The following is a 19865-nucleotide window of genomic DNA, read 5'->3' as shown; positions in this document are numbered from 1 at the left end:
TTTATCATGTCGTTTTTTGGTCTTCTTTTTGGTTATTTAGTTTATTAGTTTATAAATCAATTCAGCCTAGGTTATTTATAGGCCTAGAACGACTTTTCGTGGAACATTTAAAATAATGTCAGGTAATATGTATAATATCTGAAGTATACTCACTCTGTCGCTGTTGAACAGCTACGTTTTTATAGATACCGTTCTCCACCTACTGGTGTTGTTATAAGGATCGGGTGTTCGTGTACCATTTAGCTGCGGAAAGAGTGGACACGGACATATACAGCATGCACATTTTGAGGATACCATTTTGATCAAACGGCATCTTTTTGTGGAATATTATTCGTTTACACTGCAGTATTTAGACTATATGTTATTTTGACGTGTTTAATCCCAGGATGAGTCACAAAGGAATCTCGATAACAGGCCTGATCTGCGTCTTTGTTTTCTTTCTTCTACCGCTGCACTCCGCCAATGCAGACCTGGGGTATTCTTTTCCGGAGGAGATGAAACGCGGATCTGTGATTGGAAACATAGCCAAGGATCTCGGGCTGGGGGCGAGAGGACTGTCCGCTCGTAAGGCCCGTATTGACACCGAAGGGAACCGTAAACGTTACTGTGACATTAATCTGAGTACCGGAGATCTGATTGTTGCGGAGAGAATTGACAGAGAGGGGCTTTGTGGCAAGAAGGCTTCGTGTGTTTTAAACCAGGAACTTGTGTTGGAGAATCCTTTGGAGCTGCACCGTATTAGTCTTCATGTTCAAGATATAAATGATAACGCACCGCAATTTAAGGAAGAGATTATCAAAATGGAAATAAGAGAGTCTGCAGTCAAAGGTGCTCGTTTTTCTCTAGACGAGGCCCATGATACTGATATAGGACAAAATACGGTTCAAGGCTATACTCTAGAAATAAATGATCACTTCATTTTGAATGTTAATACCAACAATGGGGGACGCAAGTACGGTGAATTAGTGTTAGACAAGGAGCTAGATCGTGAAAAGGAGCAAGAGATACATCTAATACTAGTTGCATCTGATGGAGGCTCTCCGCAGAGATCAGGTGCTGTACTCATACACGTCACTGTACTGGATGCTAACGATAACGCCCCAGTGTTTAGCCAGGCCGTCTATAAAGCCAGTCTGCCTGAAAACTCTCCTTTAAATACTGTAGTGGTTACAGTGAGTGCTACGGATGCAGATGAGGGATTGAATGGCGAAGTCACATATGGCTTTGATCATGTTTCAGATGAAAAAAGTAATGTGTTTTCTATAAACTATAAAACAGGAGAAATTACAGTTGTTGGGTCACTAGATTATGAAGAAGAATCCTCATATGAAATGCAAGTCAGTGTGAAGGATGGCTTAGGGTTGGCGTCATATGCAACGTTGATAGTAGAAATAACGGATCTTAATGACAATGCCCCTATGATTTATCTCAAATCTCTGACTAGCCCCATACCTGAGAACGCGTCTCCTGGTACAGAGGTGGGCATCATTAACGTGCAGGATAGAGACTCTGAGAATAACCGGCAGGTCCGCTGCTCCATTCAGCAAAACCTCCCCTTTAAGCTGGTGCCATCCATCAAAAACTATTATTCTCTGGTGACCACGGGCGAACTGGACCGAGAACTGGTGTCTGATTACAACATTACAATCACTGCCACCGACGAGGGCTCTCCACCTCTATCCTGCTCTAAAAGTGTTCAGTTATCTGTAGCTGACGTCAACGACAACGCACCTGTGTTTGAGGAACAGTCCTATAAAGCCCACGTGACTGAAAATAACAAACCCGGTTCCTCCGTGTGTTCTGTTACTGCACGGGACCCAGACTGGAGACAGAACGGAACAGTGATTTATTCTCTCTTACCCGGTGAGGTGAACGGTGTCCCAGTGTCCTCGTTATTATCCGTTAACGGAGACACGGGGGTGATCCACGCTGTGAGGTCGTTTGATTATGAGCAGTTCAGGAGTTTTAAAGTCCACGTGGTGGCCAGAGACAACGGTTCTCCTCCGCTCAGCAACAACGTCACGGTCAGTGTGTTCATAACGGATGTGAATGACAACTCTCCTCAGATACTGTACCCCGCCCCGGAGGGGAAATCCTTCATGACCGAGCTGGTCCCCAAAGCTGCGCACGGGGGCTCTCTGGTTTCCAAGGTGATAGCGGTGGACGCGGACTCTGGCCAGAACGCCTGGCTGTCCTATCATATAGTCAAATCAACTGATACGGGACTTTTCACTATTGCTCTCCACGGCGGAGAGATCAGGACACAGCGGGACATTTCTGAATCTGACAGCATGAAACAGAACCTCATTGTGTCAGTGAAAGATAACGGACAGCCCTCTCTCTCTGCCACCTGTACAATTTATTTAGTGATTTCTGATAACTTGGCTGAAGTGCCAGAACTGAAAGATGTCTCTTATGATGAGAGCAATTCCAAACTCACCTCTTATCTGATCATAGCGCTGGTGTCCGTCTCCACCTTTTTCCTCACCTTCATTATCGTCAACGTGGCCGTGAAATTCTGCCGCAGGAGAAAGCCCAGACTGTTGTTTGACGGAGCGGTCACCATCCCCAGCGCGTATCTCCCTCCCAACTACGCAGAGGTGGATGGCGCGGGAACTCTCCGCAGCGTTTACAATTATGACGCATACCTGACGACGGGCTCGCGCACAAGTGACTTCAAGTTCGTCACATCTTACAATGACAACAAGTTGCCTGCAGACCAGACTCTGAGAAAAACTTCCCTTGACTTTGCTGAAGATCTTGACGATTCTGAGGGGTCCCCAGAGGTAGGGCTTTACGATAATTTAAAGGCTGGATTTTAAAAAAATATGCTATCCCACTGGGAAAAAAACTGGTTGATCAACGTTTTTTCCACATCATTTCAAACCTAAAAAAATAATTGTGCTGACGTTGAATCAACGTGGAAAACTGATTGGATTTGCAAAAAGTCATAAATAGATTGATCTAGACAAAAAGCTGCATAATGTGGAAATGAAAAGATAATGTAATAACCCCCTTTGTTTAGGCAAGCCTAAATGATTTCAGAAGCAAAATGTGGCTTAACGTAAGAACCTATTAAGTTATATAGCCTGAAATAATGTGTTGACGTGATTTTTGAATGACTACCCCTTCCTATGTCCCCCATACATACAACATCTGTAAGGTCCCTCAGTCAAGAATTGAATTTCAAGTACAGATTCAAGTACAAAGACCAGGGAGCTTTTCGAAAGCCTCACAAAGACAGGCGGTGATTGGTGGATGGGTAACAATAACAAATCAGACGTTGAATATATCTTTAATAATGGTCAAGTTAAAACATGTTACTGTGGATGATGTAATAAATCACCCAGACACATCAAAGATGTCGTCCTTCTGAACTGAGCTGCAGGAAGGAAGGACAGTGCTTAGGGCCATTGGTGATTTTAAAACATCTACAGAGTTCAATTTCTGTGATGGAAGAAAAGTGAGGATGAATCAACAACATTGAAGTGACTCCACAATAATGACCTGAATGACAGAGTGAAAAGAAGAATACAAATATACAGAATATTCCAAAACATACATATGTAATAAGGCATTAAAGTAAAACTGCAAAAGAAACACTGCAAAGAAAACAAATCCTAGAGGAAAATCTGCTTCAGTGTGATTTACACCATTTACTCTATGGCAATACATGAAAATGGCTGTCTAGCCATGATCCCCAACACCTAGACTGATCTTGAGTAATCTTGAAAAGAATAATGGACAAACATTTCACAATACAGGTGTGCAAAGCTCTTATGAGACTTACCCAAGAAGAGTCACAGCTGTAATCAGTGACAAGGTGTTTTTAACATGTATTGACCCGGGGGATGAATACTTATCTAATCAAGGTATATTAGTGGTTTATTTGCCGTTAACCTTCAACAAATATATCATTTTTCTTCCACTTTGACATTACAGAGTATTTTGAGTAGATCGTTGACATTTTTTATATATTATATATATATATATATATATATATATGTATATAATTAATTCAATTTGAATCCAACTTTGTAACATAAAACAATGTGAAGAAATCCATAGGGGGTGTAGACCTTCTATAGGCTCTGTATCTGAAGTGCAGAGGGATTTTGCAGCGTTAGTGTCCATGGTGCTGAAAATGTAAACTCAGTTTTATGAAAAATCCCAAACTACACAGAACAAAAATATAAACACAACATGTAAAGTGCTGGTCCCATGTTTTATGAACTGTAATAAAATATTCCAGAAATATTCCACATGCACAAAAATCTTATTTCTCCCAAATATTATGCAAAAATGTGTTTACATCCCTGTTAGTGAGCATTTGGGGGGCTAAAGCATATTTCTGTCTGTAATAAAGCCATTTTGTAGGGGAAAACACTCGTTCTGATTGGCTGGGCCTGGCTCCCCAGTAAGTGGACCTGGCTGCCAAGTGGGTTGGCCTATGCCCTCCAAGGCCGAACCAAGGCTGCACCCCTGCCCAGTCATCTGAAATCCATAGAATATGCCCTAATGAATGTATTTCATTTGACTGATTTCCTTATATGAACTGTTACTCAGCAAAATCATTGAAATTGTTTCATGTTGGGTTTATATTTTTATTCAGTATATTTTTGGCATACTTTTCAGGGCATTGCTCTGACTGAATGGGTGTTGAATTATTTTTTTTGTGGAATATTATTTATCTACATTATATTATTTTGGATTAAGGGTGTATCGACGTTTTTGAACCCAGGATGGGGCACAAAGGAATCTCGGTGACAGGTCTGGGGCTTTGTTTTCTTTCTTGTAATGCTGTACTCCGTCTGTTTTGTCCGTATGATTTGAGCTGATTCAAAGATTGTCGATGGTTTTCATTTGATTAGTTATTTGTTCTGGTTTTTTTGTACAACTACTTCTTGTGTTTTATGTAGTTAATCCTGACCGGGGACTAAATCTATCCAGTTGATCAAGCATATAGGCAATTTTTATTTTACTAGGCAAGTCAGTTAAGAACAAATTCTTATATTCAATTAACTGCCTGTTCAGGGGCAGAACGACAGATTTGTACTTTGTCAGCTAGGGATTCGAACTTGCAACCTTTCGATTACTAGTCCAACGCTCTAACCACTAGGCTACCCTGCCGCCCCAAGCAGGAGTTCTATTAAAATGTGTTTGCTCTTAGGATTGTGGCCTGTTGGCATGAAGGCCTATTTGGACAGGAGTTACAAAAGAGAAATCCTGTATGTGGAGAGCTAGCATATCTAAACAGAGTGACGAGAGAAGTGGCGTTTGGGGTTAGAACGTCTGAAATGCAGCGGCCTTGCTGTGCCGCTGGCCATGGTACTATAGTCCAATTATAAACCAGAAGGGTTTACTATGAATACATTTATTCATCGTTGTTTGACCATCATCATTTCCACCCATTGCCATACTCTCTGTTTTTGCGTATTGCGCTGATGAATGTGTGTTGACAACAAAAAAAACAGCACTATAAATCTGAAATTTGCAACGTATTTCTTCCACATAATCTATATCTCGTGAAAAAAAGCGTGGGATCGGTTTACATATCCTTTCTGTTCCTGTGTGGCTTTTTATCGTTTCCTGGTTCTATTTGGTTATTTTCATAAACTACGGGGGATTTTATATTCAATTGTTCAGTAATCAATCATGCAGACCACTTATTGACTTTCTTATGACGGCTTTTCCTGAAATATATATTCAGAATTATTACTGTCACTATGTGTACTTTTTAAAGATTACTGACAGTGTCGCTGTTCACCAGCTGTGTTTGGATAGATCCAGTTATCCACCCACTGCTGTTGTTACAAGGCTCGGGTATTCGGTTTTCATTCCGCATTTGAAATTATTGGACACGGTCAAACTGCAGGTTTTATGGATGTTATTTTCATCAAACTTCCTGCTTTTGTGGAATACAATTTATCTACATTATATTATTTTGGATTAAGGGTCTATCGACGTTTTTAATCTCAGGATGGGTCACAAAGGAATCTCGGTGACAGGTCTGGTCTGCAGCGTTGCTTTCTTTCTTCTACCGCTGCACTCCGCCTATGGAGACGTGAGCTATTCTTTTCCGGAGGAGATGAAACGTGGATCTGTTATTGGAAATATAGCCAAAGATCTCGGGCTGGAGGCGAGCAGACTTTCCTCTCGTAATGCCCGTACTGACACCGAAGGGAACAGTAAACGTTACTGTGACATCAATCTGAGTACCGGAGAATTGATTGTTGCGGAGAGAATTGACAGAGAGGGGCTTTGTGGCAAGAAGGCTTCGTGTGTTTTAAAACAGGAACTTGTGTTGGAGAATCCTTTGGAGCTGCACCGTATTAGTCTTCATGTTCAAGATATAAATGATAATTCTCCACAATTCACAGAGGATTTGATTAAATTTGAAATAGGAGAATCCGCAGACAAGGGGGCTCGTTTTTCTCTAGACGAGGCCCACGACGCAGATATAGGACAGAATATGGTTCAGAGTTATACACTAGAAAGAAATGAAAATTTCGTTTTAAATGTTAATACTAAAACAGGGGGACGCAAATACGCCGAATTGGTATTAGACAAAGAGCTAGATCGTGAACAACAACACGAGTTGAAAGTATTGCTTACAGCTGTAGATGGAGGCTCTCCGCAGAGATCAGGTACTGTAGTCATACACGTCACTGTACTGGATGCTAACGATAACGCCCCAGTGTTTAACCAGGCCGTCTATAAAGCCAGTCTGCCTGAAAACTCTCCTTTAAATACTGTAGTGGTTACAGTGAGTGCTACAGATGCAGATGACGGAGCAAATGGCGAAGTAACATACAACTTTGACCATGTTTCAGATGAATATGTACATTTATTCTCTCTAGATCACAAAACAGGTGAAGTAAGAATTATTGGGAAAGTTGACTATGAGGAGGCGTCATCTTATGAATTACAAATAAGGGCTAAGGATGGGGCAGGTTTAACATCATATTCTTTTTTAATTATTGAAATCACTGATGTTAATGACAACGCTCCTGTGATTTATCTACAATCTCTGACTAACCCCATACCTGAGAACGCGTCACCTGGTACAGAGGTGGGCATCATTAACGTGCAGGATAGAGACTCTGAGAATAACCGACAGGTCCGTTGCTCCATTCAGCAAAACCTCCCATTTAAGCTGGTGCCATCCATCAAAAACTACTATTCTCTGGTGACCACGGGCGAACTGGACCGTGAACTAGTGTCTGATTACAACATTACAATCACTGCCACCGACGAGGGCTCTCCACCTCTGTCCTCCTCTAAAAGTGTTCAGTTATCTGTAGCTGACGTCAACGACAACCCACCTGTGTTTGAGGAACAGTCCTATAAAGCCCACGTGACTGAAAATAACAAACCCGGTTCTTCCTTATGTTCCGTTACTGCACGGGACCCAGACTGGAGACAGAACGGTACAGTGATTTATTCTCTCTTACCTGGTGAGGTGAACGGTGTCCCAGTGTCCTCATTATTATCCGTTAACGGAGACACGGGGGTGATCCACGCTGTGAGGTCGTTTGATTATGAGCAGTTCAGGAGTTTTAAAGTCCACGTGGTGGCCAGAGACAACGGTTCTCCTCCGCTCAGCAGCAACGTCACGGTCAGTGTGTTCATAACGGATGTGAATGACAACTCTCCTCAGATACTATACCCCGCCCCGGAGGGGAAATCCTTCATGACCGAACTGGTCCCCAAAGCTGCGCACGGGGGCTCTCTGGTTTCCAAGGTGATAGCGGTGGACGCAGACTCTGGCCAGAACGCCTGGCTGTCCTATCATATAGTCAAATCAACTGATACGGGACTTTTCACTATTGGTCTCCACAGTGGAGAGATCAGAACAAAGCGGGACATTTCTGAATCTGACAGCATGAAACAGAACCTCATTGTGTCAGTGAAAGATAACGGACAGCCCTCTCTCTCTGCCACCTGTACCATCTATTTAGTGATTTCTGATAACTTGGCTGAAGTGCCAGAACTGAAAGACATCTCTTATGATGAGAGCAATTCCAAACTCACCTCTTATCTGATCATCGCGCTGGTGTCCGTCTCCACCTTTTTCCTCACCTTCATTATTGTCATCCTGGCCGTGAGGTTTTGCCGCAGGAGAAAGCCCAGACTGTTGTTTGACGGAGCGGTAGCCATCCCCAGTGCGTATCTCCCTCCCAACTACGCAGAGGTGGATGGCGCCGGAACTCTCCGCAGTACTTACAATTATGATGCATACCCGACGACGGGTTCGCGCACAAGTGACTTCAAGTTCCTCACATCTTACAATGACAACACGCTGCCTGCAGACCAGACTCTGAGAAAAACTCCAAATGACTTTTCTGAAGATCATGACGACTCCGAAGGGTCACCAGAGGTAGGGCTTTAATTCTATATTAATCATACAGTAGATTTGTTTATAGGCCAATATGATAGTATTGAGGCTAAATTCATTGTAGCTAACATACTTAGTATAATCACATTCTGGAGAAACAGCTTTTCCTCATTAGCCCAGCTTTACTACAACAGCAAGTTATGTATGCTTTGGTTTCATGATATTTGAAATGTTTTAAAATACTATTTCAATCCTCTCTGTTTTTACTTGAGAAATCCCGATGGTCTATTGTGTGTGATTTGCTTGAGTTGTAATGTGGGAAGTTCTTTTTGTGATTGATAGAATCTGGGGATTTTTCACGATAGCCTGGCCTTCACAGTTTTGTGATTGATAGAATCTGGGGATTTTTCACGATAGCCTGGCCTTCACAGTTTTGTGATTAGGGGCACATTAACAATGAGATGCAATTCTGTTTTGGCACTGGAGGAGTGAAAGCCTGTTTGGAAAGAGGCAAGAAAAGAGAAATGCTGTGTTTGGAGAGATATTTATTTTTTAAACATTTTACAGGATGAAATCTCTTGAGATGCACCTTCTCGGTTTAAAGAATGTTCCAAATGAAAAACCAACCCCTCATAAAACAAACAGTACTTATTAACAAGAATCATATTTCAACTACTGTCAAATAATAATAATAATAACAATGAAATAATAATAAATAAATCAAATAATAATAATGATGATAAAAGGTCAATTCTGAGGATAAAAAAGTTGTTATACACCTACTAATGGGCCTCCAACAAATACAAATAAATGATGCAACTAAAAACACTAAGTTGGCTGCCTATAATATATACATCATTACAAATATCGTCACGTGTTGACGTTTCTCCTAGTTAATAAAAACACAAACACTTTGTTCTTGACATGTGAAAAAGGGCTATCTTAACTTCACTGTGTGATTTGAATGTCCTGATTTCTATAAGTAAATGATTCCAGCTAGTTGGGCATTTGTATTGATTAGTAACTGAGTGATGGGAGAAGCGTCGTGAGACCGTCTGAAGAGCAACGAGAGTCCTCGCACTGTCACTGTCCATGGTGCTGAAATGGCTAAGATGGCTAAAATCCTATTTAAACCAGTTTGACCTTCATATTCTTATTCCTTCCCCTGCTCTGTTTTTTCTATAGCAGTTATGAGTTTGCTCTGGCTGAGGAACCAGCATCGGATATATTGCTTTGTTGCCTCTCTTGCACATGTGTTGTATTTTATATTCATAGTATATCTGATCTTAAATGATGAAAAAAAGTGTGGGGGTGATTTTAATAATTTATGTTTGTATTGTTTAATATCCTTTAGTTTTCCGTGTTTCTCTTTCGTTTTCTAATAGTAAATTAACAAATCAAACTTACTGAGGGGTATTTCTAACCACTTCTCGGTGAAACATTAAGAAATCTGTAAGCAAATAATGTACATTCTGTTGAGTACGCAAAGTGTCGCTGTTCACCAGCTGTGTTTGGTTTGATCCAGTTCTCTACCCACTGCTGTTGTAAACCAGACTCGGGTGTCATTCTGCAGAAAATATTGGAGACGGTCAGATTGCTTGAACATTTTGAGGATATTATTTTCATCAAGCTGAACCTTTGTGTGGAATACTATTTGTTTACATTTTATTATCAAGGCTATATTGTGTTTTTGCGTTTTAATTCCAGGATGGGGCACAAAGGAATCTCGATGACAGTCCTGCTATGCGGCTTTGCTTTCTTTATTGTAATGCTGCACTCCGCCAATGGAGAAGTGAGCTTTTCTTTTCCAGAGGAGATGAAACGCGGATCTGTTATTGGAAATATAGCTAAGGATCTCGGGCTGGAGACGAGCAGACTGCCCGCTCGTAAGGCCCGAATTGTTACCGAAGGGAACCACGAACGGTATTGTGACATTAATCTAAGTACGGGAGATTTGACTATAGCTGAAAGGATTGACAGAGATGGGCTTTGTGGCAAGAAGGCTTCGTGCGTATTAAAACAGGAACTTGTGCTTGAAGATCCGTTGGAGCTTCACCGTATTAGTCTTCATGTCCAAGATATAAATGATAATTCCCCACAGTTTAAAAAGGATATTATCAAAATGGAAATTAGGGAATCAGCAGACAAAGGCGTTCGTTTTTCTCTAGATGAGGCCCATGACGCTGACATAGGACAGAATACGGTTCAGAGCTATACACTACAAAGAAATGAACATTTTATTTTGAATGTCAAAGCCAAAAGTGGTGGACGCAAATACAGCGAGTTAGTGTTAGACAAAGAGCTAGACCGCGAGGGGCACCATGAAATCAAGTTATTACTTACAGCGATGGACGGAGGCTCTCCGCAGAGATCAGGTACTGTAGTCATACACGTCACTGTACTGGATGCTAACGATAACGCCCCAGTGTTTAGCCAGGCCGTCTATAAAGCCAGTCTGCCTGAAAACTCTCCTTTAGATACTGTAGTGGTTACAGTGAGTGCTACGGATGCAGATGAGGGATTGAATGGTGAAGTTACATATGAATTCGATGATGTTTCAGATGAAAATAGCAAAGTATTTAATCTAGATCATATGAATGGAAAAATTATAGTTGTTGGTCCAGTAGATTATGAAAAGGAGTCTTCATATGAAATGCAGATCAGTGCAAAGGACGGTTTAGGGTTAGCATCCTACTCTACATTGATAATAGAAATCACTGATGTTAATGACAATGCCCCTGTTATTTATCTACAATCTCTGACTAGCCCCATACCTGAGAACGCGTCACCTGGTACAGAGGTGGGCATCATTAACGTGCAGGATAGAGACTCTGAGAATAACCGACAGGTCCGTTGCTCCATTCAGCAAAACCTTCCCTTTAAGCTGGTGCCATCCATCAAAAACTACTATTCTCTGGTGACCACGGGCGAACTGGACCGAGAACTAGTGTCTGATTACAACATTACAATCACTGCCACCGACGAGGGCTCTCCACCTCTGTCCTCCTCTAAAAGTGTTCAGTTATCTGTAGCTGACGTCAACGACAACCCACCTGTGTTTGAGGAACAGTCCTATAAAGCCCACGTAACTGAAAATAACAAACCCGGTTCCTCCGTGTGTTCCGTTACTGCACGGGACCCAGACTGGAGACAGAACGGAACAGTGATTTATTCTCTCTTACCTGGTGAGGTGAACGGTGTCCCAGTGTCCTCGTTTTTATCCATTAACGGAGAAACGGGGGTGATCCACGCTGTGAGGTCGTTTGATTATGAGCAGTTCAGGAGTTTTAAAGTCCACGTGGTGGCCAGAGACAACGGTTCTCCTCCGCTCAGCAGCAACGTCACGGTCAGTGTGTTCATAACGGATGTGAATGACAACTCTCCTCAGATACTATATCCCGCCCCGGAGGGCAAATCCTTCATGACCGAACTGGTCCCCAAAGCTGCGCACGGGGGCTCTCTGGTTTCCAAGGTGATAGCGGTGGACGCAGACTCTGGCCAGAACGCCTGGCTGTCCTATCATATAGTCAAATCAACTGATACGGGACTTTTCACTATTGGTCTCCACAGTGGAGAGATCAGGACACAGCGGGACATTTCTGAATCTGACAGCATGAAACAGAACCTCATTGTGTCAGTGAAAGATAACGGACAGCCCTCTCTCTCTGCCACCTGTACAATTTATTTAGTGATTTCTGATAACTTGGCTGAAGTGCCAGAACTGAAAGACATCTCTTATGATGAGAGCAATTCCAAACTCACCTCTTATCTGATCATCGCGCTGGTGTCTGTCTCCACCTTTTTCCTCACCTTCGTCATTGTCATCCTGGCTGTGAGGTTTTGCCGCATGAGAAAGCCCAGACTGTTGTTTGACGGAGCGGTCGCCATCCCCAGCGCCTATCTCCCTCCCAACTATGCAGAGGGGGATGGAGTGGGAACTCTCCGCAGCACCTACAATTTTGATGCATACCTGACGACGGGTTCGCGCACAAGTGACTTCAAGTTCGTCACATCTTACAGTGACAACACACTGCCCGCGGATCAGACTCTGAGAAAAACTCCCTCAGACTTTGCTGAAGAATTTGACAACTCCGATGGGTCCCCTCCAGAGGTAGGCCTTCTTCGTAAATAAAAAATAGTATCTTGTTGTGTGTTCCACATTTTCAGTTAAGACACGTTTTAAAACAATTTGAGCAAAAATTAGAGTAATGATGCAATGTAAAATACATTTAAAATGAGAGTAATGATGCTATATAAAATACATTTAAAATGAGAGTAATGATGCTATATAAAATACATTTAAAATGAGAGTAATGATGCTATATAAAATACATTTAAAATGAGAGTAATGATGCTATATAAAATACATTTAAAATGAGAGTAATGATGCAATGTAAAATACATTTAAAATGAGAGTAATGATGCTATGTAAAATACATTTAAAATGAGAGTAATGATGCTATATAAAATACATTTAAAATGAGAGTAATGATGCTATATAAAATACATTTAAAATGAGAGTAATGATGCTATATAAAATACATTTAAAATGAGCGTAATGATGCTATGTAAAATACATTTAAAATGAGAGTAATGATGCTATATAAAATACATTTAAAATGAGAGTAATGATGCTATATAAAATACATTTAAAATTAGAGTAATGATGCTATATAAAATACATTTAAAATGAGAGTAATGATGCTATATAAAATACATTTAAAATGAGAGTAATGATGCTATATAAAATACATTTAAAATGAGAGTAATGATGCTATATAAAATACATTTAAAATTAGAGTAATGATGCTATATAAAATACATTTAAAATTAGAGTAATGATGCTATATAAAATACATTTAAAATTAGAGTAATGATGCTATATAAAATACATTTAAAATTAGAGTAATGATGCTATATAAAATACATTTAAAATGAGAGTAATGATGCTAAATAAAATACATTTAAAATTAGAGTAATGATGCTATATAAAATACATTTAAAATTAGAGTAATGATGCTATATAAAATACATTTAAAATGAGAGTAATGATGCTATATAAAATACATTTAAAATTAGAGTAATGATGCTATATAAAATACATTTAAAATGAGAGTAATGATGCTATATAAAATACATTTAAAATGAGAGTAATGATGCTAAATAAAATACATTTAAAATTAGAGTAATGATGCTATATAAAATACATTTAAAATGAGAGTAAGTTGTGATATTGAAGTTCTGCTGTAAAAAAACGAATCATCGGGAAAAATAGCATCACTACGTAAAATACATTTTTTTCCCGATGATTTGTTTTTTACAGCACAACTTCAATATCACAACTTGTCTATAGGTAATGTGTTAGTGATCCAGGTTTGAGGTAATGTGTTAGTGATCCAGGTTTGAGGTAATGTGTTAGTGATCCAGGTTTGTGGTAATGTGTTAGTGATCCAGGTTTGTGGTAATGTGTTAGTGATCCAGGTTTGAGGTAATGTGTTAGTGATCCAGGTTTGACGTAATGTGTTAGTGATCCAGGTTTGAGGTAATGTGTTAGTGATCCAGGTTTGAGGTAATGTGTTAGTGATCCAGGTTTGAGGTAATGTGTTAGTGATCCAGGTTTGAGGTAATGTGTTAGTGATCCAGGTTTGAGGTAATGTGTTAGTGATCCAGGTTTGACGTAATGTGTTAGTGATCCAGGTTTGAGGTAATGTGTTAGTGATCCAGGTTTGTGGTAATGTGTTAGTGATCCAGGTTTGTGGTAATGTGTTAGTGATCCAGGTTTGTGGTAATGTGTTAGTGATCCAGGTTTGAGGTAATGTGTTAGTGATCCAGGTATGACGTAATGTGTTAGTGATCCAGGTTTGACGTAATGTGTTAGTGATCCAGGTTTGAGGTAATGTGTTAGTGATCCAGGTTTGTGGTAATGTGTTAGTGATCCAGGTTTGTGGTAATGTGTTAGTGATCCAGGTTTGTGGTAATGTGTTAGTGATCCAGGTATGACGTAATGTGTTAGTGATCCAGGTTTGACGTAATGTGTTAGTGATCCAGGTTTGTGGTAATGTGTTAGTGATCCAGGTTTGTGGTAATGTGTTAGTGATCCAGGTATGACGTAATGTGTTAGTGATCCAGGTTTGACGTAATGTGTTAGTGATCCAGGTTTGAGGTAATGTGTTAGTGATCCAGGTTTGAGGTAATGTGTTAATGATCCAGGTTTGAGGTAATGTGTTAGTGATCCAGGATTGAGGTAATGTGTTAGTGATCCAGGTTTGAGGTAATGTGTTAGTGATCCAGGTATGACGTAATGTGTTAGTGATCCAGGTTTGAGGTAATGTGTTAGTGATCCAGGTTTGAGGTAATGTGTTAGTGATCCAGGTTTGAGGTAATGTGTTAGTGATCCAGGTTTGAGGTAATGTGTTAGTGATCCAGGTTTGACGTAATGTGTTAATGATCCAGGTTTGAGGTAATGTGTTAGTGATCCAGGTTTGAGGTAATGTGTTAGTGATCCAGGTTTGAGGTAATGTGTTAGTGATCCAGGTTTGACGTAATGTGTTAATGATCCAGGTTTGAGGTAATGTGTTAGTGATCCAGGTTTGAGGTAATGTGTTAGTGATCCAGGTTTGAGGTAATGTGTTAGTGATCCAGGTTTGACGTAATGTGTTAGTGATCCAGGTCTGACTTGTAATTAAGCATTTTAGATCCTCATTTAGATCCCCTCAGCTGAAGTGAGAACTACTTAGGCGCTGATGTATAGTTGCTGATGGATATTTTTAGTTGTGATGGGATTTGTGATTCTGTTATTTTTTGATGAATAGATTGGTTGGATTTTTCACATACACAGTGCAGCGTTTTGAGTTCACTGAAAATGGGTTGATATAGGAGTTTTGCTCTGTTGGAATAGGCTTATTTGGAAAAAGGATGGAAAATAAAAAGTACTGTCTGTGGAGAAGTGGTGTGACAGTATCTGATTTGCGGCTTGAGCCTCAGTGTTGCTGTCCATGGTGCTGAACATGCAGAAAATCCAACATAAGGCCAGCGGGGTTTACTACGAGTCATTGCTACTTGACTGTCCTCACCTTCTTTCTTTCCCATAGGCTACTCTCTGTTTTTGTGTTTGTCCATTCTGACGATAGTGTCGACTAAAATAGCAACATAACATGTCATTTGCTATGTAGGTAGCCCATACACGTTCTCCCCGATGTGTCATAACCTTTTCTAATGTGTTCCTTCCAGCTAGACCAAACTTAACTCAATGCATGATTTCAATGCTATGGTTTATGTTTTAGGCTTTTTAATGTTGTTTTCTGTGTATTTCTATTAGGTTATTTTGCAACAAGGAATTACATGTATTTATGGTTTGAAAGATGTAGACCTATATTAGTAGGCTGCACATTATTCAATCATGCCGGCTAAAAATTTAGCTTCCTATTACGACTTGACCTGAAATACAGATATAGAAGAATGTATGTTGACATGTGTAATTTCTGAAGAGTACTGACTGTGTCGCTGTTCACCAGCTGTGTTTGGATAGATCCAGTTCTCCACCCACTGGTGTTGTAACAAGACTCGGGTGTTCGGGTCCCATTAAGCTGCGGAAAAGACTGGAGACGGTCAGATTGCTTGAAAATTTTGAGGATATTATTTTCATCAAGTTGAATATTTTTGTGGAATACTATTTGTTCACATTGTATTATCAAGGCTATATTGTGTTTTGACGTTTTAATCCCAGGATGGGGCACAAAGGAATCTCGGTGACAGGTCTGGTCTGCAGCGTTGCTTTCTTTCTTCTACCGCTGCACTCCGCCTATGGAGACGTGAGCTATTCTTTTCCGGAAGAGATGAAACGTGGATCTGTTATTGGAAATATAGCCAAAGATCTCGGGCTGGAGGCGAGCAGACTATCGGCTCGTAAGGCCCGTGTTGATCCCGATGGGAACCGTAAACGTTACTGTGACATTAATCTGAGTACCGGAGATCTGATTGTTGCGGAGAGAATTGACAGAGAGGGGCTTTGTGGCAAGAAGGCTTCGTGTGTTTTAAAACAAGAACTTGTATTGGAGAATCCTTTGGAGGTGCAACATATTAGTCTTCATGTTCAAGATATAAATGATAATTCTCCGCAATTTAAGGACGAAGTGATTAAAATTGAAATGAGCGAATCAGCAGATAAAGGCGCTCGTTTTTTACTTGATCAGGCACATGATGCAGATTTAGGACAGAATGCAGTGCAAAGGTACACTTTACAAAAAAATGACCATTTCCTATTGACAGTTGATAGTCATACTGTTGAGCTTGTTCTAGAGAAAGAGCTTGATCGTGAACAAAGCAATGAAATCAAAGTATTGCTTACAGCTGTAGACGGAGGTTCTCCGCAGAGATCAGGTACTGTAGTCATACACGTCACTGTACTGGATGCTAATGATAACGCCCCAGTGTTTAGCCAGGCCGTCTATAAAGCCAGTCTGCCTGAAAACTCTCCTTTAGATACTGTAGTGGTTACAGTGAGTGCTACAGATGCAGATGACGGAGTGAATGGGGAAGTTACCTATGACTTCGCTCACGTGTCAGAGGAAGATGACAAATTATTTTCTATCGACCGGAAGACTGGAGAAATTAGAGTGATCGGCACAATTGATTTTGAAGAAATGTCATATTTTGAACTGCGCATCAAAGCTAAGGATGGTTTAGGGTTAGCATCATATTCTAAAGTCATAATAGACATCACAGATATTAATGACAACGCCCCTGTGATATATCTACAATCTCTGACTAACCCCATACCTGAGAACGCGTCTCCTGGTACAGAGGTGGGCATCATTAACGTGCAGGATAGAGACTCTGAGAATAACCGACAGGTCCGTTGCTCCATTCAGCAAAACCTTCCCTTTAAGCTGGTGCCATCCATCAAAAACTACTATTCTCTGGTGACCACGGGCGAACTGGACCGTGAACTAGTGTCTGATTACAACATTACTATCACTGCCACCGACGAGGGCTCTCCACCTCTGTCCTCCTCTAAAAGTGTTCAGTTATCTGTAGCTGACGTCAACGACAACCCACCTGTGTTTGAGGAACAGTCCTATAAAGCACACGTGACTGAAAATAACAAACCCGGTAACTCCGTGTGTTCCGTTACTGCACGGGACCCAGACTGGAGACAGAACGGAACAGTGATTTATTCTCTCTTACCTGGTGAGGTGAACGGTGTTCCGGTGTCCTCGTTTTTATCCGTTAATGGAGAAACGGGGGTGATCCACGCTGTGAGGTCGTTTGATTATGAGCAGTTCAGGAGTTTTAAAGTCCACGTGGTGGCCAGAGACAACGGTTCTCCTCCGCTCAGCAGCAACGTCGCGGTCAGTGTGTTCATAACGGATGTGAATGACAACTCTCCTCAGATACTATATCCCGCCCCGGAGTGGAACTCCTTCATGACCGAGCTGGTCCCCAAAGTTGCACACGGGGGCTCTCTGGTTTCCAAGGTGATTGCGGTGGACGCGGACTCTGGCCAGAACGCCTGGCTGTCCTATCATATAGTCAAATCCACGGATACGGGACTTTTCACTATTGGTCTCCACAGCGGAGAGATCAGGACACAGCGGGACATTTCTGAATCTGACAACATGAAACAGAACCTCATTGTGTCAGTGAAAGATAACGGACAGCCCTCTCTCTCTGCCACCTGTACCATGTATTTAGTGATTTCTGATAACATGGGTGAAGTGCCCGAACTGAAAGATGTCTCGTATGATGAAAGCAATTCCAAACTCACCTCTTATCTGATCATCGGGCTGGTGTCTGTCTCCACCTTTTTCCTCACCTTCATTATTGTCATCCTGGCGGTGAGGTTTTGCCGCAGGAGAAAGCCCAGACTGTTGTTTGATGGAGCGGTCGCCATTCCCAGCGCGTATCTCCCTCCCAACTACGCAGAGGGGGATGGAGTGGGAACTCTCCGCAGCACTTACAATTATGACGCATACATGACGACGGGTTCACGCACAAGTGACTTCAAGTTCGTCACATCTTACAGTGACAACACGCTGCCTGCGGACCAGACTCCGAGAAAAACTCCAACAGACTTTGCTGAAGAACTTGGCGATTCCAACGGGTCCCCCCCAGAGGTAGGCCTTTATTGTAAACTAAATTAGTCCAACGATGTGTTGTACAATTTTTTTTCCCCATAGACAATCACCTGTTTCATGGCAGTGCATCATTATCCCATGTTTATACACTGTTAGTCCTTTCTATAATTTCAACAGAAAATAAACACAAGGTTGCACTGCATTATGGGTAAAATGCTGAAAAATATTCTTATTAATTGTAATTGGAAGTGTCCTGTAAAACATATTTCTTATAAATAATGGTTCATGCCAACTGTAGATGACTATTTTCAGTTTCAGGTGCCAACCTCATGCTTTGGGTTGCATGCATTAAGCTCAGACTCTGAACCCTCTTACTCCGAATAGATTTGCCCCTGATCATATATCTAAGGTTGTGCCCAATCCCATTTTTAAATCCATCTCCCTCTCTGTCTTTGTCTCTCTCTCCCCCAACACCCATCTCACACACACAGTCACTCAATAGACTGAGTTTTGAATCAGTGTGGTAATGAAACGTTTATTTGGATACAAGCATTGTTGTTTTTACAATATTGTACAATAAAACTAACAGCAATGTACCATGTTCATTATTTACAGCAAAAAGTCATGAATCGCAATGCAATCTGGGTGAATTTAGGCGTAACTGGTAAATGATACCGTCAATTCCAATGAAACATTGGTGTAACAGTACTTTACTGTAAAGAAGTACTGTATTTAAAATGGAACTATAATTCCACCACAAATTCCAATGAAACATTGGTGTAACAGTACGTTACTGTAAAGAAGTACTGTATTTAAAATGGAACTATAATTCCACCACAAATTCCAATGAAACATTGGTGTAACAGTACGTTACTGTAAAGAAGTACTGTATTTAAAATGGAACTATAATTCCACCACAAAGAATATAATACCCTACCATATTTTTGGATCGTTAAAAACATTTTTACTACTAGTGGGTATGGTTGATTCTGGCTCATGAACACATTTTGAGGCGTGCCTTGTAAGACACGACATTTGTTGCACCCGTGAGTGAGAGTGGTGTACCAAATTAACATATATGTGGTGGTAGTGCCACAACAATGAAATATGTAGAGGGGACAGATTGGAGTGGCAGCAAACCTCAAGTATTTGTTGTCCTTGGTCTGTTTTTCCCTGTAGTCACTGAATATTTGGAAGTCTTTGTTAAATGCAAGTGATTTTGAAGACCAATTATTCATATACATTTGATACCCTGTAATATGAAAACACGTTACATAGCAGCCAACCTGCTTGTACCAATCCCATGCAATTACACTAAAATACTGTAAGATTCAAAGCTGCCTCTCCTCATTCAATTGAATTCATTCATTCAACAATCCATCCATTCATTCATTACAATTACCGTAAAAATATTAGTAAGAGTATTGTACTGTAAAACAGATTACAGTAAT

General features: G+C 40.8%; 3 protein-coding genes and 1 pseudogene across 4 annotated transcripts in view; all 4 read left to right on the top strand.

Annotated features, from left to right (window-relative positions):
* Nucleotides 1-386: 386 nt before the first annotated feature.
* Nucleotides 387-19865, top strand: part of LOC115123122 (protocadherin gamma-C5-like) — a 216303-nt gene continuing 196824 nt past the window's right edge. For both annotated transcript variants that reach the window (XM_065018571.1, XM_065018561.1), the window contains exon 1: nt 387-2786. In XM_065018571.1, coding sequence (XP_064874643.1) covers nt 387-2786 — 2400 coding nt within the window. The remainder of the gene's footprint in view (nt 2787-19865) is intronic.
* On the top strand, nt 5885-8392 carry LOC115131038 (protocadherin beta-15-like; annotated as a pseudogene).
* Nucleotides 10047-12470, top strand: LOC115117568 (protocadherin gamma-A11-like). Its single transcript, XM_029646044.2, has one exon. It carries the CDS (start codon nt 10047-10049, stop codon nt 12468-12470), a length of 2424 nt encoding a protein of 807 aa, XP_029501904.2.
* Nucleotides 16066-18480, top strand: LOC115121002 (protocadherin gamma-A11-like). The gene has a single exon (XM_029649995.2). The coding sequence runs from the start codon at nt 16066-16068 to the stop codon at nt 18478-18480; it is 2415 nt and encodes an 804-aa protein (XP_029505855.1).

The sequence above is a fragment of the Oncorhynchus nerka genome, linkage group LG5 (genome assembly GCF_034236695.1).
Source record: "Oncorhynchus nerka isolate Pitt River linkage group LG5, Oner_Uvic_2.0, whole genome shotgun sequence".
Lineage (NCBI taxonomy): Eukaryota > Metazoa > Chordata > Actinopteri > Salmoniformes > Salmonidae > Oncorhynchus > Oncorhynchus nerka.
The sequence above is the reverse complement of the archived record's forward strand: the minus strand, read 5'-3'. Positions and strand labels throughout refer to the sequence as shown.